The 24,693-nt window shown below is 51.5% G+C and overlaps 1 protein-coding gene across 1 annotated transcript in view; it reads left to right on the forward strand.

Annotated features, from left to right (window-relative positions):
• The window catches only part of TANGO6 (transport and golgi organization 6 homolog), an 84,281-nt gene that overhangs the window by 57,619 nt on the left and 1,969 nt on the right, over window positions 1-24,693 (forward strand). The window contains exons 16-17 of the mRNA XM_039502853.1: window positions 9,668-9,819; window positions 16,924-17,037. Of these exons, the coding sequence (XP_039358787.1) occupies window positions 9,668-9,819; window positions 16,924-17,037 (266 nt within the window). The remainder of the gene's footprint in view (window positions 1-9,667; window positions 9,820-16,923; window positions 17,038-24,693) is intronic.

Below are 24,693 nucleotides of genomic sequence, written 5' to 3' on the forward strand. Positions count from 1 at the left end.
ACAGACAGAACAAAGTAAGTCACCAAGCAAAATAAAATAAAACGTGCAAATTTATGTCTAATCAAACTGAATACAGATAATCTCACCCTCAGAGATGCTTCAATAAGTTTTATCCTCAGACTAGACCCCTGCCAGGCCTGGGCACAATTCTTTCCCCGGTACAGCTCTTGTTTCAGGTAGTAGCTAGGAGATTCTTCATGATGGCTCTCCCCTTCTCTGTTCCACCCACTTATCTGTCTCTTTTGCATATGGCGGGAATCCTTTGTCCCTCTGGGTTCCCACCCCCTCCTTCTCAATGGAAAAACACCAGGTTAAAGATGGATTCCGGTTCAGGTGACATGATCACATGTCACTGTAAGACCCCAAGCCTTCATTCTTCCCAGCCTGACTCACAGGAAGGCCTGCCCACAAACAGAGCCGTCCAGTCAATTGCTCTGGTTAATGGGAGTCATCAAGATTCCAGACCACCATTAATGGTCCGCACTTTGCAAAATTACAATAGGCCCTCAGAGTTATATTTCATATTTCTAGTTTCAGATACAAGAGTGTTGCCTTTATGCAATCAGGATGATCACACTCAGTAGATTATAAGCTTTGTAATGATGCCTTACAAGAGACCTTTTGTATGAAGCCTATCCCAGTTACATTATATTCGCTTATTAGCATATTTTTATAAAATCATATAGAGTGCAATGTCACACCCCCATCTCCTCAATTTGCCTGGAATGGGGTGTTGTGCTTTCACCATCCCCTTATTGTTAAAATGTAGTGTCCTGGGCTATAACCTTATGCCCAGAAATCTTGAACAAATGAGGTTCCGTGTGGAGCGATTCTGCAGATTCAGCACAGAACATAAGTCATGTTCCCCTACTTCGCAGAACAGCCCCGGACTCCTGTCTCCTCACTGGGAGTGGTTGATCCAACTCTTGAATGATTCTGACTTGCTTTCATTACCTTCCTGCCTCCCAGCCAATCCCCTTCAGTGGGTAGAAGAGTGGTTGGGGGAGGTGTGTAGACCAGTCCATCACTGTCTTTTCACTGATAGAAACTCCCCCTTGCTGGGTGGTCTCTGCAGAGGGTTTGCAGCATTTAGAATGTTTAACTCTCACCTTCCCACTCAGCCGTATGGTGATTTGAAGGGCTTTTTATTTTCCGAGGTAGAATTACATCTCTTGCAGGTTGGATTCCTTTACACTGCTATTCTAAACCTTCTCCAAAACCACCAACTGCGGGAAAATTCTCTTGGCTCATAGACACGAGCTGCAACTGGCAAAGGGCCCTTTCTTTAAAGATAATCACATAATTACACTGCAGTGTGTCAATGCTTTATCCTGCTCATTGCTAATTTTTCTCCTTTTAAAAAAAACAACACATTTGCAGTTCTCTCCTCCTCCTCCCCAAAGCAAGGGAGCTGGTTTGGCTTGGTGGCCCTTGCCCTTTTCTGTATCTGGGAGAACAGGGAGCAAGAGGCTGAATTTAAAAAAATGAAATCCCCAGACAAAATGTAGGGCTGGCTGTGTAAATAGACCATTCGTTAAACTATCCCCTGAGCTTTGCAGTTACCAAACCAGACTGGAAAGTCAGGAGATCTGAATGTCATGCCTGGTGGTCAGCAATGCTAAGAATACGAAAGTGCAGGTTCCCACCCCAGCTTTGGCTCTGCCCTCTCGTCTCTTATTTATCCTCCTCTTACTGATTGCAAGAGCCCGCTATTAGCCACATGACATGAATTCCTTGGATCACAGCAGCAAGATATTTTGCTGCACAGTGACAGCTTGCACTCACTCTTCCAGCCTTTCCTGAGTAGCAGAGGCTCCCATGGCATTGGCAGGGCATGATGGGGAGGCTGGGGCTTTTCCTGCATTCAGCCTAGTCTCTTGACTGAGGCTCTAGCAAGTATCTCTAATATAGAAGCCTGGCCAGTTTTGGGAGGTTGAATGGGGGCAGAATCAGGTATTTGGCCAATAATGGAGAAATAGCTGGGGAGCAGGGTCTTGTGTGGATGATAGGTACAGGAGGATGTGTGATGTTGTGGTGACTGGCACATACTCCAAGGCCCTGGGGAAGGTCTTGTCTCTAGCCTCTTACGAGACGGGGTTTGCAGTTTACAAGCCAGTTATGGAGAGCTTTGTCTGGGAAAAGGGGAGTGGGGCCTGTGGTCCATACTTGAAAATTCCGTGAAGGACGCTCAGGAAATGAGGTCAGGCACCTTAAATCCCAAAGCTAGACAGAGCCAAAGTTTGCAGTGGAATCGGAGCTGAGTATTCCCTGACTCTGATGGTCGGCATTTCTGAACTCTCAGACCAGGTCTACACTACAACGTTTTGTCGTTGCAGCTGTGTGGAAAAACCACCCCTCCTAGCTGACATAACTATGCCGTCAGAACCCCCAGAGAGGAGATGCAACTCTGCTGGCAGACGAGTGCTTCTGTCACACGTTGGGGGAGGTGATGTTATGCTGACAGAAAACTCCCTCTGTGGGTGTGTGCTGCGTCTACACTAGGGGGCTTTGCCAGCATAACCTGTCAACCATTTGTAGCGTACACAAGCCCTCAGTATGGTTGGTCGTCTTGACTTTTGCCTCATTAGCACTATTATGCTCTAATGTTTTAAACTGGTCAGTAGTTCTCTGCAACCTCCACTCTGACTTCAGTTGTTTGGCTGGGATTCGTAGGTGACCGTCTCTGCGGTCTGTCGGGGACCTGCCATGTAGGAGGGATCAGCTCCTTGGCATTAGATCGCAGCCCTTCGTCCTGGGTAGAAGATCGACCTTGCGATGCCCCTTGTTGAGCCTTGGCAGAACAGGGCTCTGTTGTGACTGGCACATGGGTGCCTCAGCCATTATGTGTCACTGCAAGGAGAGCACCACAGGGGCTACTGAGTTTGGGGGTTGGAGGGCAAGCTGTGATGTCGCCAGGCTCTCAGCCGTCTCTTCCAGACTACGCTCCTTTACCGCTACAGTCCCTGGGACATTTACTCTTCGGCATGTGCTGACTAGCCTGAGTATTTATAGACCAAATTAAATTAAACTATATGTCTTTAAATTGTGCATATTGCAACACTCTAAAGAGTTTATCCGGCATTTCAAACCCACCTTTTTATCTCAATCTTTTTTTCTCAACTTTGCCATGAATTGGAACTCCTCCATCTCCTCCAGGGAGACAATCCTGCAGCACAACTGGCCCTTCTGTCTCCTCTGGAGTAGAGGGAAGGCTACTTGCATGGGTCTGATCACATCAGATGACTGTAGCTGAGTGGAGTTTGCCAGTCTGTACAAGAACTAAAATTAACCATTAGAAGAATTTTGTATTTTAATATGAAATCAAAATGCCGGTAACATTTTTGAACATTTTACCTAATATTGATTTGAAGCATCTAATGTAACCAAGCTAATGTACAGGGTACTGATCCAATAGAAATGGACAGGCTGCTGGAGACTACGCCCAACCTCTCACAACAAAAATAAATGCACATGAATTCTTTCTGTGTTGATTTTTATAGCAGGAACATCCCTGGCAAAGGGCATTTCCTGTGTCGTAACAATCCCTTCAGAGGTAGTACTTTGGCCTAGCGAAAGGCCATTAACTCCATTTAGACACCACAGTGGTGTCTGACTCCTCCCATGTGGTTGCTAATCTGAAGCAAATGGTGTGGACTGGGGCCGTTGTTTCTTAAACAGGGTGAAAACCGCTTTGCAGTTGCCTCCGTGGGACTCTTGCGCGGCTGGTGGCACAAACTGTCCCTTCCAGCAGTGCAGCCAGCTGCTCCTGTAACTTTGAAATACTTGGCATGGTCTGTCTGCCTTAATGGGGGGTGTCGCTGCAGTGCTGAACGGAACACCCTGAGCTGGCTAGTCGGGAGCAAAAGTTGTTACCAACTGGTAGCCAGTGGTTGGTCTCAGTGCACAAGTGCCCACAGTACAAATGACATTAATTGTCACCCTTGGCAGAGAAGCCAAGCGCTGAAGAGCCGTGAAGGCTGAATCTTTCTTGCCCCTGGCTGAGGTCTTTCTGTTCAGATTTGAGATGTAAGAGTAGGTCTGGGGAGCAGCTGCTGGGAAGTTTGTGCTACCCCTGCTCAGGCTGTGCCTCTCCAGGTGACCAGGGATCTGAACTCTCTCAGTAATGGCCTAATGCTCCCCAAAGCGCATGGGACACAGAAATATGGACTTCGGTGCTGCGTGTGCGCAAACCAGGAAAGCAGAACTGAAGGAGGACTGTAGAAATGTATGCGGCCTGCCCATCCAGTGAGTGCTTTAGTGCTGCCGTACTGGCTGCACTCACATGTCCCATCAAGACCGAGAGCTTGCTTCAGCATGAAGGTGGTTGAACACTGGTAGTACGTGCACAGCGCGGAGGCAGCCAGTGAGCCGGTTATCTCAACCTCCCAACAGCTCCAGAGGAGTGAGAGGATACATCATTCTTTCCCATTTGCTCTCAAGACAATGGAAAACGATTTTCATGGCAGGTTAAACTGTAGCAATCTGGGCTGGAACTGAGGGCTCAATACAGAATAAAAGTCCAATCAGTTGATCATTGCCTTCAGCAGGATATTATACCCTGAATTTATGGCTGTAACTGTGTCGGCTCTAAGTGGTTATGAATAAATTGTCTCTGTCTCCCTGCTGCAGCTTCAGTAACCATGGCTCTAGGGCTCAGGGTTGTGATCCTCTCAGCTGATCATGGAGCTCCAGCAGAGTATTGTTGGGCATCTCCTGGTGGCCCTGTCCAGCCAACAACTGGCCACTCACTAGGTGATGAGAGAACCAGAAATCACTGACAACTAGTAGGACAATGATGCAAAACTATAAAAAGGAATAAACAATTTAAACCATCCCCTCCCCCTCCTGGTGGTGTAGCAATGACAGATTGGCAAGAGCTGACCGGTGCAGAGGCAGGGTATATTGCTGGCATAAAAGCCCCAGTGTGTGTGACAATCTAATCAACCAGATTTCTACAGCAGGGAGACTCTGATTAATTGTTCCTCAGTAATTGGCTGGCCAGGCCAGCCCAGCCCTGACAGAAGGGTCAGTCGGGAAACGCAGTCAGTTGGTGACTGGGGAAATCTGGGTTTATTTCTAGGGACCATGCCATTCAATCTGTACCGTACTACACACTCCCTTGTTTGACTTGCAGACGGTGGAGCTGGAAATCTTGTGGATCCACATGCAGCATAGACCAATTAAATGGCGACTTCTCTCCTTCCCCCTCCTGCTGTGACGCAGCTGGTGTCAATTATGGGACAGACTCAGCTGACTCGGAGGAGAAACCGTATGCACTATTCTGCTCAGTTAGGGCTGAATTCTCATCTTGGGTAGCAGGCGCATCTCACTGCTCGCCTTGAAAAATCTCCTGTGGTGCTGGACTCTACAGGAGATGCAGCGCTCGGCTGCTTATCTATCTGAGGACAGGGCTTAGGCCTTGGTTGTGGGCGGTTGTGACAGTTGCCACTGCCTCAGACCGTGTGGCACACCAACTTCCCACCCAATGAGTGCTTGTTTGCACCAGCTTCAGCTCGTTGTCTCAGCCTTATTATAAAGTAGCATTTTTGCTTCTGGCGCCTGGCAGCAGATAGTTCAAGACAAGTTGAGATCTGTTAGCTGGCTGAAAGTACTAGCAAAGCGAACAGAATCTGTGTAACCTGATGCTGGTGTGTGTGTCACATTGAATCACTGTGGCTGCACCCTGCTTATCAACAAGCCCCATTTCGGATGGGGCAAGTGGGGAAAAAGCTCTTCCCTTCCCTCTCTGAGGTTTCCTGAAAGTTTTACATCATTGCAGTGAGTTTTCATCACAGGCGCATTAAATCTGCCAAAGCTACGTCAGGGGAGACATTTCCTCTGGTTAGTCAGGGATTATCCGCCCTGCTCTGCGGGGGGGGGGCTGGAGCTGGGGCTGCTTTGTTCATTCAAAAAGCAACAGAATCCTGTGGCACTTTATAGACTAACAGATGTACTGGAGCATGAGCTTTCGTGGGTGAATACATCGGACAAAGTGGGTCTTCACCCACGAAAGCTCATGCTCCAATACGTCTGTTAGTCTATAAGGTGCCACAGGACTCTTTGTTGCTTTTTACAGATCCAGACTAACACGGCTACCCCTCCGATCCTTGTTCATTCAGTAACTAATCCACCAACCGACAGGTGCTGTCACTGGCTTTAGCAAGAGAGAGCCAGAGTAATTAGCTTTCCCTCAATGGCGTGGTCCTTTCAGTGCAATGCTGGGGAGATGCCAGCCTCCCATTGCTGACCAGTGCAAAAAAACCCTACACTGTTACCTCCAGGGGTATAGACATCTTTGCTGCATGGCACAGTGTGTGAATTCCAGAACAAGGAACGTAGCATTCTTTTATTTATTATTTGTATTAGCGTAGTGCCTAGGGACCCCGGTCCTGGACCAAGACCCCTTTGTGCTAGGTGCTGTACAGCCACAGAACGAAGAGCTGGTCCTTGCCCCAAAGAGCTGACAATCCTAAGTATAAGACAAAAGAAACAGATGGAGACAGAGTCAGGGAAGTACAGGGAGACAGTGCTGATCAGCATGACAGTGTCGTCTCAGCATACCCAGCAGCCGAACCGTTGTCAAGTGTTTTTAGCTGTGCCGGCAAAGGAGAGTTTTAAGGAGAGATTTGAAGGGGGATCATGAGGTATCTTTGCAATGTTTCCAGGGAGCTCCTCCAAAATGTGAGAGGCAGAGTGAGAGAAAGCACCAAGGGGCTTGTTTGAAAATGTAATGGACAGAGAAAATATTACAAATGGCAGCTATGTAGTGCGAGGGCACAATTGCTTTAGTTTATGGTGTTCCCAGAACTCTGCAGTGGTGTTAACCCTACTAGTAACTGGCTGAAGTCTGTCTGTGTGGAACTGGAGGATGCCAGTGAGCAGTCCAGGCTGTGTGACCTTGATACAACTGTGACGGGTTGGATCACAAAGACCCCCTTGGGACTGCCACCTGATGTGCTGAGACTAGCTCTGTGCCCATTTTCCCTGGCAGCTTGGGACTTCAGTGCCCTGTCTGGTTGTACCAGACACGCTTGCCTGCTACAAACACAGACCCAGGTGTGAACCATGTCCCCCAAAAGCTGTGGACTTAACTGAAAACGGCTTAGAAAGTGCTCCTGTCTCTAGCACCCAGATACCCAGTTCCCCATGGGATCCAAACCCCCAAATAAATCCATTTTAATCGGTATAAAACTTATACAGGGTAAACTCATAAATTGTTCACCCTCTGTAACGCTGATGGAGAGAGATGCACAGCTGTTTGCTCCCCCAGGAATTAATTACTTGCTCTGGGTTAATTAGTAAGCAAAAAGTGATTTTATTAAATATAAAAAGTAGAATTTAAGTGGTTCCAAGTAATAACAGACAGAACAAAGTAAGTTACCAAGCAAAATAAAACAAAAACATTCAAGTCAAAGCCTAATACAGAAGGAAACTAAATGCAGGTAAATCTCCCCCTCAGAGATGTTCCAATAAGCTTCTTTCACAGACTAGACTCCTTCCTAGTCTGGGCCCAGCAATCACTTACACCGCTGTGGTTACTGTCCTTTGTTCCAGTTTCTTTCAGGCATCTCTTTGGGGTGGAGAGGCTATCTTTGAGCCAGCTGAAGACAAACAGGAGGGATTTCCAGGGCCTTTTATATTCTTTCTCTTGTGGGCAGAACCCCCTTTGTTTTCCTGTGCAAAATCACAGTAACAAGATGGAGTCTGTAGCCACCTGGGCAAGTCACATGTCTGTGAATGATTCAGCTTTTTGCAGGCCAATGCCATTGTTTACATGTTAGTTTGAACGTTCCCAGGAAAGCTCAGATGTGGATTGGCATCTTCTCAAAGTCGGTTGCTAGTTAAGTACTGCCAATTACTTGAATAACCCCTTCACGCTATGTTGACCAAATCTGCCTTATGTGCTTCCTACAGCACACACTTTAAATACAAGCATAGAGCCAATGCTCATAACTTCAGATATAAAAATGATACATGCATACAAATAGGATGAATATATTCAGTAGATCATAACCTTTGCAAAGATCTGTTACATGGCATATCTAGCAAAAAACATATTCCAGTTATGTCATATTTACACTCATAAGCATATTTCTATAAAGCATTATGGGGAGCAACGTCACAAGAACGCTGTGTGTTCTGTGCTGCTGTCTGAACTGGGAGGGAATCACTTTGAATCCAAAGAGAGGTGAAGTTAAGAATGACTTGGAAATGCATTGAGAAGCACTCTTGAGAACACCCCACCTCTGGTCCCCTGTTACGGAAGCCAGTCCTTGGTACAAGCCATCTGCTGTTCAGAACTGGAGAGTGCGTGGGCTTATGGAGAATGTGGTTGGCTTATGTCTGGCAGCAGAAGCCCGGGTTTATCCAGCCTGCTGTAGTAGTGGATGTTCTTCTTGTTCTTCATAGAAACGTTAAATCTTTGTATGACTGCTGCTGAGCCTGTGGTATCTTGTGGCAGCTAGTCCTGCACGATAACTGTACTTGGCACATTTTTTTAATTAAAAACCCCCTTTTTATCAGCTTTAAATTTTGGTGTGTTTCAGCTCTGTGCATCCCTTGGCCTTGTAGTATGAAGGACTAGACAACAGTGGCTGCTTTTCCCACTCTGAACCATTAATTCTTCTTCGAGTGATTGCTCATGCACATTCCAGTAGGTGTGCGCACCGCATGCACGGTTTTCCCCTAGTGGGACCCATCAGGTTGGCTGCGGAGCCCCCAGGAGTGGCATCTTCATGGCAGTGTCTATAGGTCCCTGCGGACTCACCGCCTGCTCAGTTCCTTCTTACGACCAGTGACAGTCGTTGGAGCAGCTCAGTCTCTTGCATTCACGAGTACCTACCTAGTGGTTCCCCTTTTCCTAGTTGTAAATAGTTTCACAGAGTTATAGTTACAGTAGTTTGTAGTTTATAGTTAGCTAAGCTTACTTTGGGGGGTCGTCCCCCCCAGTTTTCCCCAGACACCGGGGCAGGCCTCTGCCGCAGGGGTTTAAGTCATGTGAGAGGTGTGCGAAACCTATGCCCAGAGGCGACGCTGCTTGTCTTAAGTGCCTAGGAGAAGGTCATCAGACAGACCTGTGCTGAATTTGCAGGAGCTTTAGACCTAGGACTAAGAGGGAGTGGGACTATCGTTTGAAGCTTCTCCTGATGGAGTCGGCCCTCAGCCGGTACTGGAAATGGCACTGGCTGAGACCATGCACAGCAGAGTGAAAGCCCCAGATGCGGGTCTCTGCTTCAGATTACACAGAATACTGATGATCCACTCTAGGGACTAGGTCTGCAGAGCCCCTGTCTCAGAGACAACACAGTGGTGTGTTGCCAGTGAGAACACAAGTCATTTAATAAAAGTTGATCACTGGCTCACCTGCATTATCTAGGAGAGAAGCTGCTTAAGTGCTACATCCTGGAACTCTATAGGAAAGCATGGTACAGCCATGAAGGGGTTAAAACTATTAGATCCACTAATGTCTAATGCCAGCAACTAAAAAGACTGAATTGGAGAAAGGGCTTTTCAATACTGCACCAGGAATGGGCTCAGCATAGCGGGAAAGGAGTTCTGAAAAGTCCTTCCCACTAGTGGAAGCATCTCCTGGCCTTTACACTGTTTGCTTTTTAAACCTGTCAAATCTCCTTAAACCTCCTGTGCTTTCTCCTTCTCTCTCCTGCAGGGGACATGAGCTGCCAGTACAGAGCTCCTCTGATTCATGCCTTCCTGAGAGGAGCAAGAGACCCGGATAGCACCCTGAGGGCTAGCAGTCTGTCCAACTTGGGAGAGCTGTGTCAGAGACTTCACTTCCAGCTGGGCTCCGTGGTTCAGGAGGTATTAACGCTGTACATCTCCCCTATATAATAGACACTTTAGCTGTATCTGTTGCCACTGGAGAGCAGTCTTAATGACACAGTTACAGGTGTCTTCCTGCTGACCCCTCTCCCACAAGAGTGAAGGCATGGGATCGGTGGAGGAGGAGCCTTCCTAGGGCTGCTGCATATCTTGCAGGTGCATTTGTAGGTTCCTAGTCTTAGAAACCATTTGTGCTGGCTGAGATGGGAACGAGGAGGCCTGTTTATATCCTTTGAATCGGGTCTTCGGGAGCTCACATTTCTGTCTGTTTTATATATTCTACATGCAAAAGAATGTAAAGGTTGAAGAGTCAAGCACTCAGGTTAAGAAATGCCAGAATTAAGGTTGCCTATAACTTTGATTTGGCCTCCTTGTGTGTATGCATTATAACATAGTCTTTAATTAGGTGACCCCATGCTGTTGTTTCCATAGGACCCGCCTCATTCAGTGCACAGGGTGGATGGTGCACGCTGAATGAGCAGCTATTCGAGATTTTGTTTTATCCACATTGTTTCGTGTGTGACTCCAGGTCCTATTTACTGCATGCTGTTCAAGTCCGGTTCTGAATACAGAATACAGCTCACCCACTGAGTCCCAGCTCCCAGTCGTCTCCCACCCCTGACACTGTGTCTAATTTCAGTCTTCTCCCTACCCCTTTCAGGGCCGGCTCCAGGCCCCAGCACGCCAAGCGCGTGCTTGGGGCGGCATGCCGCGGGGGGCGCTCTGCCGGTCGCCGGGAGGGACGCCTGCGGGAGGTCCACCGGAGCCGCGGGATCGGCGAGCGGCAGAGCGCCCCCTGCGGCGTGCCGCTGTGCTTGGGGCGGCGAAATTGCTAGAGCCGCCCCTGACCCCTCTCCCCCTCTCCTGGTCCCCAGTGTCTCCCCCACAGCTCCCAGTCACTCTTCCTTGACTCTTCACCTCCGTCTCGTCCCCCCCACGACTCATTGCCTAGGCAGTCCTAGTCATCCCTGCCCCTAGATTCCTTGTCTAATCTGTCTTCCGCTCACCTGTTTTCCCAGTTCCCAGTCTTGCCCCTGGCACTTCGCCCCCTCTGCTGCCCCTCTCACATGTTCAGCTCTTGTCCCCTCTGCATTCAAGTCAGGCAGCTTCCTCCTCCAGCCTGCCTGGCAGATGGATCATTGGAAACACAGGAGAGAGTCTCCCTGTCAGTTCTGGTACCCAGCACCACAGTGCTCCTCGGCAGCTGGGAACAACAATTACCGGGAAAGTCCTGTTCAGCCTCTGTGGCCCTGAACTGGAGCATGCTCAGTGTAGACAGAATCTTCAGAGAATTTACCTATTGGTCCCTTCAGAGCATTTCCAGTGGCCTGTCACTTTACCAAATCTGGGCAGTTTTTCACAGGAACAGTAACGTGCACAGCTCTGACACTGGGTGAAGCCACCGTCCCTGCCACGTTTCAAGCCCTTGCTGTCAGACGTGGAGGCACTATAGCTTCTCAGTTAAACACAGAGAATATTTTAAACATGGGCAAAACAATGTATTTTTCCCTAATCTTGTTCTCTGAATCAGCTGAACAATTTTTGTTGGTACTTTAATTCAGTCTGAGGCAGACCCCTGGCTTGGAAAATTTCAGCCCAAATAGTTAGTTTGGCAACTGAAAACAGGGTCTTATAATGGGAAGTGTCGGGCTACCAGCCCTGCCTCTAATAATTTCACTGTAGTACAAGACCTTAAAGCATGTTTTGTACCTGCTACAGGCACCTCCTCCCAGTTAATAGCATCTCATTATGCTTTTCATTGCTGCAAAAGAGGAGAATTCAGTGTCAGTTTTATCCTAGTGGCTGGGGTGCTGCAGTCTGTGCACTTTGATGAAAGGCTTTAGGCAAGGTGCGTTTATATCAGAGGCACAACAAAGGTGGAGTTTCCCCAGCTACTGTTCTCCCTTGAAGTTTTTTCAGGGCCAGAGGTGAGTTTCTCGTTTTTCCCTGGCTGATTGTAACTGTTTGGTGTGTTGGAGGCAGTGAACCTGCTACTCTGGCGCTAAACCCAGGAACACCGTGTCACTCACTCAGCCATGAACGCTGCGGAGGCCCAGAAGACTGTGCTTGTACAGCCAGTGTGTCTGCAAACAGGCCATTCCCAGAGCTGTTCCCTTCCCTCACATCACTCCTTTCTCTGGAAGGCACGTGCAGCCCAGGTGTGTGCGTGGTCCAGGGCTTTAATTGTTTCGGAACAAACAAACCAAAAATGGCCTCTCAGTAGGCATGTGTGAAGGACACTTCCACACACAGATCAAGTAGTGAACTGGCAAATGTCATTCCACGTTAGTGCCCTTCGCACACGAGGATTCGGGGAGCTGTGTGTTTCCTTCCCTCCCATTTGCTGTCACCAGCCCTCACCTCCCTTCCAGTTGTGCTCACACACCTCTGTGGCAACTGGATTAATCGCGTACATGAAATATTTCGCTCGTGTGTTTCTCACTGTATCCAGCGGCTGGTCTTTATTGCATTGGAGTAGAAGAGCCAGCCCCATGTGACCAGACAGCTGTACACTCCTGTCCCCTGCCCTGGTTTGGGAATGGCTGCACTACAGACTGTAAGCTCTTTGGGGCAGGGACCATGTGTTTGTACAGTGCCTAGCACCCTGGGTCCTTCCTCCATTGCTGGGCCCCAAGGCACTGTGGTAATATAAATAACAGAGACATGTTCCTGCAGCTTAGAGCCCCGTGACTAGCTCCGTGGACAGGAGATGAGGACATTGGGTGCAGTTCTGTAGCAGTTCTGATGCCTGCTCACCAGTGTCCGTGAGGTGCCCTCTCTGACCAAAGGGCTCAGGTGTGTTTGGCAGCCCAGTGACACCACAGCCTGCCCAGAGAGGTGTGGCCCATGAGTAGATAGTGAGGGTGGGCCTGGTAACTGGCCGGGATCCCAGGGATCAACCTCATTTGCATAAAAGCAAAGCTCCCTGGTGCCTTTGCTGAAATGGAAGTGTTGCCCATCAAGCCCGTGCCATGCTCCAGCCTCTCCTCCTCTTCACACACAGTCTTTGCATCCAGCAGCTCCATATTAAAGGCCAGGGCACCTGCCTCTGCGCCATCCAGTGCAAAGTAGGGACACTCCCAGTCTGGTGGCCTGTGTCTGGGATGATACTGAACTGAGCTCTAGTCTCCCAGGGTGCTGAGAACTAGGAATCTCTCCTCATGGCCTAAACCAGGTGCTGATACTGCTTTATCTGTGCTTCCTAATCAGAAGCTGAGGTACCTGGAATAGTGCACTGCAGTCTTCAGGGCCTCTTCTCCTAAGGCATTGTGTTGGGCTGACAGACATGAATGTGATTTATAACCACCACCCAGGAGCAGGGAGGGGCTGTATCATTGTGAGCCGCTCCGCTACTATGGCAACAAGTGCTATGGAAATGCTGATAAATGAGCCCACCTGGCAGGGCACCGTCAGCCACACACGGTCAGTGGCGTGCGCTGTAGGTTTCTGCAGAGACGTGTCAGTGCAGTCATTAGGCAGCGCCGGGTTTACAGAGCAGAGATGGGGCCTGCGGTAATGCTCCTGTGAATGAGCAGACTGTTAATGAGTTTAAAAGCGATCTACATCAGGCATGCTGAGATCAGCACCATCCCCACTGAGTGAGCAGAAGGATGTGGCTGAGGCAGGTGCTCACTAGGAGGCAGGCAGAGGTGTGAGCACATGCCAGAGGACAAGCAGGTCACCTCTGTTCTGTGCCCAGTTGGTCTGATCCCCTTTCAGACCCTAAGGCAGGTGGAAGTGCTTCAGGGAAGGGAGAAGCACAGCGGCAGCCACGGGAGGCTCTCTGCAATCCCCTCTGCTTGTGAGTTGCTTCCCAGCACGGGCTGTTCCTGGGGATTGGCTGGGTTGGTGCCAGCCTGCGTGAATTCTGGATGTAAGCGTAAGGGCTGGGAGCAGTGCGGAGACACCGCCTAGGGGCCGGGGCAGTCCCACAGTGCTCGAAGAAGCTGCTTTTCCAGGGTTTCTGTAGAAATACACCCTGTGAGCTCTGTGGTCCCATATGAACACCGTGTTGGCTTAAACCTGGGCTGTGCCTTCCCACACGGTGCTAGGCAGCAGGCTCCCATCTCCCTGCCAACTTCGGAAGAATCACTGGGGCAGATAGTCACAGGGCTGGGAAGCTGGGGGGATCTTGTTACTGTTCGGGTAGAGCTCCAGTAGTTTTGTGTTTAAGGTGGTCCAAGGGTGAAGGGCTTGTGTATTGGCAGAAAGAGAAGGCTGAGGAGCTCCGTCCAGAGATTGCACTAGGGCTGAGTCCTGCAGGGTCACAGCCCCCACCCCGCCCCCCGAAGGTGACCCACTCACTGCTGAGTGAGTGGGCACTATGAATGTGCCTGAAACAAGCTGTCAGAGCCCTACAATTGTGTGAGACTAGCACAGGCCTGTTGTGGGTGCTTCCAGATCACTTTAAGCCCTGGCTCCAGCTCCATTCTTCTCTGAGCCCTTAGTCTCTGGCATGAATAAGTATGTGGACAGGTCTGGTGCAGCCCCTCTGCTGCTGCTGTGTAAATCCCTTCTGGCTCTGCAGCAGGCGGGAGTCCAGCCGAGTTGAGCAGGCATTGCAGCAGCCAGCTCCTCTGTGAGATGCACTCCAGGGCGCGGGGACTAGGCACTGTCCTTGAACAAATTGCTGATACTCTCATGCTGATACAAATTGCTGATACTCTTCCCATTCTGTTTGGAAATGGCGCCAACCAGCCGCGGAAAGTGGAGCATGTCTGTTAATGTCAGGTAGTGCTTTGCAAAGCTGGGATCTACTGGAGGAGAACAGCTTTAGGCACAGGTGCAGTGTGCACTGGATGTTGGGGATTTGGGTCTGTCTCTGCCCCAAAGCAGGAGGCAGGTGGGTTAAAATCTCCCAGGAACTATTGCAGCACATGTGAGGAGGAAGGCAGGTCATGCTCCCAGGCATGATTCAAAACGAGCACACCTAGCCAGGGCCATTGAGACACACAGGGTCGTGGACTGGGATAGGATTTGTAGGACTTTGCTGTTCAGCTCTCTGCTGGTCCACCTGTGCCAGTGAACTGCTGAGACAGTTTTCCCACCACTCGTTCACAGGCTGCTCTGAGAAACCCTTCTTAGCCCATACAGGTCTGGGTGACTGGCTAGGCAAGCAGACGCATTGGTGTGGGTAGAAGCTGTGAGGTCCGCAGCAATGCCAAAGGCAGAGTGAATGCAAGCAGGTGGCAGAGCACGCCTTCTGCAAGACAGAAAGACGTAGTGAATATTTCCCTCCTCTTCTGCTCACGCATCGATCTGGTAGTGACAGCATTTGACAAGATGCCAATGCACCGCATGTCAGCTATTTCAGGAACATGCTAGCTCTGCGAACTCTCCCTGCTGTTGCTGATTATCTAATTAGGCTCTTTAAACTCTGCCTGCCTGCTTAACAGCAGAGAAACACATGGTCTGAATAGCAAACCCCTGTGCAAGTGAAGTGTCTCTCCTCGAGCTGGAGATACACTCGCTCTCTAAAGGCGTGATCCAGGCATGCCCATGTTCTCTGCATGAGGCACTTGCCTTTGGGCAACAGTTTCTGCTCTCAGGTTTTTAGATGTAGCTGTTCCAGGAAGTCTCACTCAAGCAATTTGTGCCCCCCGTTTCACCTACTTGATACCAGTGACACCCGCTTCGGGTTGGTCAGTCTGTATTACAGGCTCTTCAGGACCTGTTCTGGGTCATAATCATCTGCACTGGCTGAAAGGGGGGTTTAATAATAAAATACCCAGTGTTTGCCTACGACCCCTGATATCTGGCACTGCTGCTGAGAGAGCGCCCGCCTCCTGGGGGGGGGATGGCAATACCATCCAGTGGCCCAGAGACGGGCCACACCAGCACTCCAAGCACGTGCCTGGGGCGGCAAGCTGTGGGGGGCGCCCTGCCAGTCCCTGCGAGGGCGGTAGTCAGGCAGCCTTCCGCGGCTTGCCTGCGGGAGGTCCGCTGGTCCTGTGGTTTCGGCAGCAATTCGGGGGCGGGTACACCAAAGGCGCGGGACCGGTGGACTTCCCGCAGGCAAGCCACCGAAGGCAGCCTGCCTGCCGTGCTTGGGGCAGCAAAAAAGCTAGCCGCCCCTGCCCAGAGAAATGCAGACATTATGGATGCCAGTGCCCAAACAAGGGAATGTATGAACCAAACCCAGAGGCCATGAGGTACCTAACAAATACCTGGGCAAGTAGCATTCCTTCTCAGACCTTCTACGGAGCGGGAACACGTGACTGGACCATGCTTAGAATCCTTTGATATACAACAGCTTTCTCGTCGCACAGTCTCTGCTGCTTTCCTGGGTCCCCGCTCAGCTTTGCAACCCCCGTTGCCCTGACAACACACGGAGCAAAGCCCCTCCCAATCCATGGGGAGCCCAGTGGCATCTGCACGTTTAATCAAATCTGGATGCCTAAAGTTAGATGTCCAAATCCACATTTAGGCCACTAAATGGACCTATGTAAAGGTGCTAAATGACTCGGCTCTCACTGAAGTCAGTGGCAGTCTCAGGAGCTCAGCACCTTTGAGAATTCGGTCACTTTTATTTAGGATTTTAACTTTAGGCACCTGGGTTTGAAAATGTAGGGAGCCAGCTTGAGAGGCCAGAGGTCTTCTGAAATTGTCAAGAGGATTTCCCTGAAATCACAGGCAATGGGACGTCATCCCCCCGCCCCAGAGAACGCTGAATGAGCAGCCCCAGGCCTCAGCTGGCAGAAAAGGCAGGAGAGCAGCATAACGTGGGGCTTCCCTTCTTTCCACTCCTGACACAGCCCCCATTGCCTGCAGCTTCTGTAAAGACCCAGGTCATGGGGTGCACTCTAGCCTGCTGGGCCAGGTCTGCCCTGGTTTCCATGGGCTTGTTTCTGCCATGAGTTCTCTCTGGAGCTGCAGGTGGGCAGGCCCTGGGGCTGTTGCTGTGGCATTTTCCCTGCTGCATGTTCCAGTCACTGCTATGTTTTCCACGTCCCGTGTGGGTGTACTGCTGGGTTCCTGACTGCACCCCCCCCCCCAGCCCAGTGACACTGCGGTGGGGACGACGGAGTGTGGCAAAGGCGCTACATACACTAACAAAGTTCTCACCCCGGTTTGCCCTGCCAGGTGACCTCCTGTTTGACAGCCATAGTTAAGACGGACAGTGAGGCTGAAGTCCGAAGAGCTGCCGTCCATGTGGTGGTGGTGCTGCTCCGTGGGCTCAGTGAGAAAGCAACTGAGGTGAGCCTCCCTCCCTGCCCCCAGCAGTGCCACAGGTACCGCCAAGCAGCCTCTTTGCAGACTGACCTGCACTCAGAGCTCAGGCACGCATCACGCTTTATCCCTGGAGCGTACAGTCAACACGCTGGCTCCTGCCACATAGCAAGGAAACTCTCAAGTGTCTCCAGACCCAAGGGTCCTGCCACTGCACCCATCCCAAGCCTGGCAGGCTTAATGTGCTCTCATACAGCAACTTAGTGAACTCTCTGGGTATCTCTGAAGTGATCTCTAGATAGCAGCAGTTCAGGCTCTGATTGTGTGTGTTGAGTCACTGCGAAGGGTTACGAGAAACATTTCCTCTCGATGTTGCAGGCAGTAAAAACCCAAGGTGTGGCTCTTGGGAGCCTAATAACTCAGAAGGTTAAACTTCCACATCTAATGAAAGCGTAACGGTGAGCTAGGAATTCATTTCCCCTGCAGGGATTCCTGCCTAGCTCCTGTGCCGAGCTCTAAGATTAGTGCACAACGGTGTCTCCTCTTATTGTCTGTGTGTGCCAGTCCCCAGCGGGGAGATCCCCCACCTCCTGCAGTACTCGGGAGTTCTAGAAATCATGAGCCCTCTGTCCTGGTTTCATGGCTCCTAATGCACAGACCTGTTCAGGAGTCACCAGCATGGATGTGGTGAAATATTAAGAGAACAGTAATTATCCTAAAAGCCACAGACTTCCCAGCACCCACTGTTAATGTTCTGCATTAACACTGATCCCAGCTTCCTCGCTTACACAGCAGCTCCTGCATATTGGCCGTTCCCCAGAGTGGCTTTAGCACTGGCTTCTGTAACAGTGACTGCCTTCCTTGGAGAGATGAAGAGCAACCTCCCTGCATTACTACAGCAAAGGCTGTCGTCCTGCCATGGCCAGAGATTTCACTCCCATCTCTGCCTCAGTCTAATCAGTGCTATTTCTGACATACGAGAGCACCCAGGCCATGCTGCCAGCCCAAGGCTGCTCTGTTCCTTTTCCCTGCTCTTCCATGTGTTTGCAGAGAGTGCGAGAGAGCGTCTAGTGTCCACTGCGTATAAAAAGCCTGTCCTGTTGATGGTGACAGCACTTGGGGCTGGGCTGGCATTGCCAGGGATAGATTCATCCTCTGGGGAAGTTTAATCTGGCATTGCTGTGTCTGAGGTGGTGCTGGGAGGCTGTCAGCTGGAGAAGCCCCCATGCAGCCCAGCCACCTATGGGGTGGTTCAGGGACTAGAAGATGTGGACACTATTGGATTCTGCCTCCGTGTAGTGCTTCGGTGGGGATCCAGGGTCCCCATTTGTCCAAGTAGACGGTGCACTGGGAAAGTCACCCTCTTAGGCCAAGAGGTCATTGGCTCTCCCCATAAAATTGCTTGGACAGATGGAGCAGTGTGACCAGTGGATGAGGTGTCAAAGGGTTAGATAGTGTGTGACCCCAGGGCCTGAATGTTACAATGGCAGCAGGTCCAACCTGGAACCACCAGCCTCAGAGCAGCCATGTTAGCGCTGGTTACGTCTTCTGAATCCCCTGGCTGGGGTCAGGAGCAGGCCCAGCACCTGGAGAAGGGGCGACACTGCACAGAATGGGCAGCACTTGCTACCCACCTGAGCTCCCCAGATCCCTCCTGTGCTTCCTGAGCTGAGGCTTGCTCTCTGTGCATGGATCTCTGTTACAGCAGGCTGCATGCAGGGGGAGGTCCTAGCCAGCTGGGGAGTCTGCAGAGCGCCAGTGAGCCCTCACCCAGGTGCCTGCCTCTCCTTGGGTCTGTCCCTGGATGAAAGCCCAGCTCTTTATCACATGCTAGTAAAGCCTGTGTGTGGAATGACCCGGCCACTCCGCCAAAGACGTCAGAGCAGGGTTGGTTCTTCACTGGTGAGGCTGAACTTTCAGCTAGTTTATCCCCTTTGAACTGTGTGTCTGTGAAGTCAGGAGCTGGTCTGAACCAAGCTCCATCCCCTGTAATAACATACACGATCCCCTTGGGTGCGTCAGTGTGCAGCAGAGAGCCATGGGGTTTCAGGCTGTGCTGCCCTTCCTTGCTGTCTGCCGAGGCCCCTTGGATTCTTCCCTCACAGTGGGTTTGTAGCCATAAAATCCTGCTGGGTATTGCCAAGCTGCATGTGGGACCCTGTGGGGAGGGCTCACGGGGTCAGTGTGAGGGACCTGCTAACGCAGTGTGATACAGCGGGTACTGGGAGTCGTGCCACCAGAAGTGGCTCAGTCCTGCTGAATGAGCCAGCCCTGTGGGAGTGGCAATAGGCGTGTCATGCAACAGAACTGCCCTGGGCAGAGGTGAGGCATGGCCACTTAGCGTGCTGAGAGCTGGCTCTTCTGGCCATCACAAGGCAAAACAGAGTATTAAGAACATAAGGGCCATACTGGGGCAGACCAATGTCCATCTAGCTCCTTATCCTGTCCGACAGTGACTAGTGCCTGATGCTTCAGAGGGAATCTACAGAACACGGCAGTTTTGAGTGCTCCATCCCCGTTGTCCAGTCCCAGCTTCTGGCATGCTGGGATCTGTAGTTTCCACCACCTGCACTTCTGTATTTAAGAGAGTGACATCTGATGCCAGGCCAATGGCATGGCAGTCAGGTGCAGTGCTGGCACTCCAGGCAGGTTGTCAGTACAGCCCTCTGTGGGGCAGTCAGAGCACCCCAGACGTGTGCGCTGTCGTGGTGGGTGGGTATTGCACAGCGCTGTAAAGGCTGATGCAGTAATACATAAAATCTGGGACGTCTCTCTCTGGGTTCACTAGAAATCCCACGTCAGAGTTTAATGTTTTGGTGGCAAAGAGCAGATCCCATTTGGGAAGCTGCATGTTGTTCGCTGCTCTTACACCAGCACGTTGCACAACGTGCACTGGTGTCAGCAGCTCTTACTCCAGCCCAGCAGCGGGTCTAAACCACAACGGCTCCTTCGTGTCCGCGAAGCGCGCTCCTCGCTGCAGAGAGCACCTGGGCAACAGGGCCTGGCTACAGAGCCTGCTCCTTGGCAGCTGCTATTGGGGGTGGGAGGGGCTCTGCTTTTGCAAGCAGCAGCTTCCTAACTCGGTGTCTCACTGCAGGTCGCGTAGCTCACACCCAGAGAACCGACCCCCTGGTCCTGTGCAGCCCCCCGTTTGTCACACCCCGCATGTGCTGCGTTCACTGCATAGGCTACAAGAATTAAACCCAGGATTTCTGAGTTAACACCGTGCTACTGGCCTAGATTCACCTCCTTGTCCCTGTGCAGCCTGAGAGCTGCCCAGCATCTTCCTGCCTTTTGTTGTCTTATGTCTCCCCCACCCCCAAAGTTGTTTTAACACCTTTTTGAGCATGTGTTGACACAGGCTGCAGAATGGGCTATCGGCTGATCCAGCCTGTTTCCTTTGCAGAGCTATTCCCCCAGCAAGTGCTCCACATATAGACAGAGGCTCACTGTAGTGCACAAATGAAAAGAACATTTATATGAGGATGACTCACATCCAGGTTAGCTTTATTCCTCTGCAAACTTTCCAAGACAGTCATCAAGGTCCTCGATAGGCAGAAAACAAATGGACACAGCCCCCTTGCCCTGCTGCTCCTCCCCCAGTAACTGTCTGCCTCTAACCTTTCTGCTTCCCCCACTAACACGAGACAGCGGGTGGCATCAGCGAGCTGCCCTGCAGGGACTGGCGCGCACTCTGCTGCAGGCTCTCAGAGCACGGAGTATTGTCACGGTTCTTGCTGGGAATGGAACACTCTCTCCCCTGGGGCTCTCAGCAGCTAGGGCAGGTTTGCTGTGGCTGATACCATTGACCAGCGATTGAGAGCATGACAATCTCACAGCAGCTACATTTGCTTTACTGCTTCCTGTCACTCAGAGGCAGTTTCCCAGTGTGTTTTGGCTGTGTGTATTCACCTGCTCTGTGTGTGGTTAATATGCTTCTCTCTGGAACCTGGAAGGTAGGTAGAGAGCTGGCTGCTTACTTGCATTCCTACTGCAGGTTTGTCTGTATTCACCTCTACCAGGTGTCTGATATTTCTCCTCTTGCTGCTCTTTGTCCCTCCACCCGCTCAAGAGCATCTGCAAGATGGGACAGATTTCTATAGCTTTCCCACTCCCTGAGCCTCCAGTTCTGGTTCTCTCTCAGTGAGAGTGAATAGTACCAGCGTCTGCCTCTACTGTTGCCCATATGCCTGCAGCAGAGTGAAACTGACATTCTTATTTGCACTGCTCCCTACAGAATTCTGGATAGCAGCAGTGAAACTGACCAGGGTGGAGTTACTCTCCTCCGCTACAGTATGGGAAAGCTATGAGCTGCAGCAGAGGCACTGGAGCTGTCTGCAGTCTCAGGAAGTTGACACTGCATTGCTTTACATTCTGTTCATATTGCTAAGGTTTTTCCCTCTCCCTCAACCAAGGATTAGAGTTAGCAACTTTTGCAATGGAATATTACTTTATAAAGAAATTGAAGATTCACTCACACCCTTACCTGTGCCCAGTCACATTCCAGTGAATGCTTCCCACTTGTCATGGGTGAGTGGATTTGTCCAGTCCTGGTTATCTGTCCCAGTGTAGCCAGATGTGTCAGTTTCCCTGTGGGGGAGTGCTTGTTCTTTATTTCTTCCCTGATGTTTGGCTGCTTGTGAGGTTTTATTCCTGTGTGAACAACATGCTATATAAAATTTATTATATGGCAATTTACCAGAAGGAGGATTCCATTGAAGTTGCTGTACCTGAACAAGCTGCTGGTTAAGGTGGAAGTGTTTTGATACCATCCCAGTGCAGCACAATGCCTGTTGAATGACTGTAACTTCAGTTGGTGGCTGGTGTACAAATTACGGAGGTAGCCTGCTCAATTCAGGGAGGCATGTGGCCTAGTGGACTGAGCATAGGCCTGGGAGTCAGGAACTCCTGAGTTCTAATCCCCCTTCTGTCCCTGACTTGCTATGGGGCCTCTGTCTGTTTCCCCATCTGTGAAATGGAGTTAGTGCCTTGGGCACGTGCTGGGGAGGGATAGGCGGTTTGACAGTGTGCATGCTAGATGTGGTGTTGCATTGGTTATGGGTTAGAGGGGTTTCTGCTGAGGCTTAGCTGCTGTTCCAAGAATTCCAACATAGGCAAATTCCCTGGGGCCTCACCTTTCCCACCTCCCTCCGAAACACAAACATTTAGAAAGTCACCCCGAAATCCTGCTCCGTGAGTGCAGCAGGTGCATGACGTGGGGTTATTGCTGCAAAGGGGAGTGGAGCGAGTCTGGCATTAAAAGTGCAGTAGGTGAAATTCCCCCCAAAAAGCAGTAGGTGGCACTCATACAGGCTTGTGATGCCAGCTGCCCTTGGGATTCGTGGTGCAGTTGCAGAAGCGCCGGCCACATGCACAGCAGAGGAAGAGGCCAGGGGTGTGGTGGGGGACACGGACAGGTCTTCAGGATGAACTGTCACACGTGTGAGTCAGTTTGATAAGACATGAACTGAATGGAGTACTGGGAATTCTAATGTATCGCATCCCGGAGAAGCCCTGTCTACACAACAGCTTCCTCCCCCTTCGGCTGCAGGGCACCCTAGGGACCCCTGGGTTGGACTCACCTGTTAGTAGCTGTGCCAGCGTTCCATTCACACTGCGCTGGATCTTCGTAGCTGGGGGGAGGCAATGGCCAGATCCTGCAAAGCTGTGTTCCTGGCCGTGGCATGCTGGCAGCTTATCCTTGGGCGCTTGTGCGGGGCAGTCGTATTCCTGGGTAGAAATGAGAGCGGCTCAGAGCTCTGCTGCTCAGGATTGGCACTAGCAGCAGCCTCTTGGGCTTCGTAGTCCAGGGTTCCCCGTGTTGCACTGGGAAGACAAGCAGCCTTGTGGTCCCACAGAAACACCGAATTCGAGGCTTGGCTGGAGAGCGAAGTGGGGAAAGCCCAGGGGCTTGTACGCCAGTGAGCCTGACTGGTAAAATCCCCTTTCCAAACCCACCCTCTGGCTGGGTACGTCCTTTCCAGCTGCCCTCACTTCCTTTGCAGCCCCTCTGCTGGGCAGGGCCTACACAGCCGCAGGTACCTGGAGTCTCCCCTTTTGGTACATTTTGTTGGCACCTGTGCATGGAAGAGGCACACCCTCCCTCTGATCTTCAGAGCCCACAGCTGAAACCCCAGGCACTGGGGAAGGGAGGGCCGGGCCCTTCCAAGTGTCTGGTTCCTTCGAGCCTCCTGATGAATGACTATGGCTCTGGTGAGAACCCAGGGACTTGCCTGTTTCTTCCCTTCCCCACAGGACACCACCTTCCCTTAGCTTGTGAACATGAGGGACTCTGCCTCAGTGGCAGGCCTTCCTGCCCATCCCTCTCCACAGCAAGGGGAGATGGTGCTGATGGAAGGTCCATGTCATTCGTGTTGGAGACGGCAGTGCCCTGGGCTGTGTGTAAAACAAACCCTTCCAGTAGCACATTCTCAGCTGGCTGGCTCCCCACCAGCAGTGCAGAAAGTCTGCCCCCCTCATGGCCTGTCCCCATGTGGCCAGGGACCCAGGCTGGGCGGTGCAGTGTCAGCTGCAGGTGACCTACAGGGATACAGTCAGAGGGAGAGGTTTTGATAGGTTGCAGGTGGTCATGGAGCCTCTCACTCCAAGGAAGGCATCCAGCCGTGTCTCTCTCTCCTTGGCCTTTCCTGCTGATTGCTGGATTCCCCTGCCAAGATGCCTCTTCCCTGCCAGGGGGGTGGAATTCCCCTGCTCAGGAGTTAGACTGAGGAAAGTGGAACTTGGCACAGGAGCCCAGTGGACACGGGTAAAACATGTCAGTGCTACGTCTGGGAAAGCCGTGGGCATTGCCATAGGGGCTTTCATGTAAATGCAGGGACTGAGGACTGGCCCTTTTATTCAGGGGCAAGGACTTCCCCGCTCTCCTTGCCGGTTATTTGGTGTTCCCAGCAGCAGAATTTGTTTGGGTGCCTTTCCCGTGTTAAAGGAAATAGTTCTCTTGCTCTTGGGAATTCCCAGAGCCGGGCTGGGATTGCGTTGCACTGTGCCCTTGCTTGGCCCCGCTAGAGGTGGATGACACTGACCAGTTCTCTCCCACCCCTTGCTGTGCCATCGGGTAACACAGTGAAGACGAGGGGGTGCAGGGGATAAAGCCTTTGGATAACGGAAGGGTGCAAAAGCCAAGGAGAGGAAGGGGATCATTTAGGGCAGTAGTTTTCTGGGTCGTGGAATGTCAGGCACTGGGTCACGGCAGCTCTGGTCCCGTTAAAAGTCCCGTGAGTGGTGCTGCCCAGCTAAGGCCGGCTAGTCCCTACCTGTTCAAACACCGCGCCGCACCCTGGAAGCGGCCAGCAGCAGGTCCGGCTCCTAGGCAGGGGGGCCATGGGGCTCCGCACACTGCCCCTGCCCTGAGCACTGGCTCTGCACTCCCATTGGCTGGTTCCCGGCCAATGGGAGCTGGGGGAGGCGTGCCTGCAGGCGAGCCCCCTCCAAACCTGAAGCCCCTCCCTGCACCCCAAACCCTTCATCCCCAGCCCAGAGCCCTGACCCCGCTCCCCTACCCCAGCCCTGTGCCCTCTCAAACCCCTCACCCCTGGCCCCACCCCAGAGCCTTGTGATCTGGCTGTCCAGCTGCAGGGGATTCAGATCCAGCTGGTCTGGACAAAGCAGTGATGTAGACTGGGAAATGCAGGCACCAGTTCGGTCGGCCTTGGAGCTACCAAC

The sequence above is a fragment of the Mauremys reevesii genome, linkage group 16 (assembly GCF_016161935.1).
Source record: "Mauremys reevesii isolate NIE-2019 linkage group 16, ASM1616193v1, whole genome shotgun sequence".
In the NCBI taxonomy this organism is placed as follows: domain Eukaryota; kingdom Metazoa; phylum Chordata; order Testudines; family Geoemydidae; genus Mauremys; species Mauremys reevesii.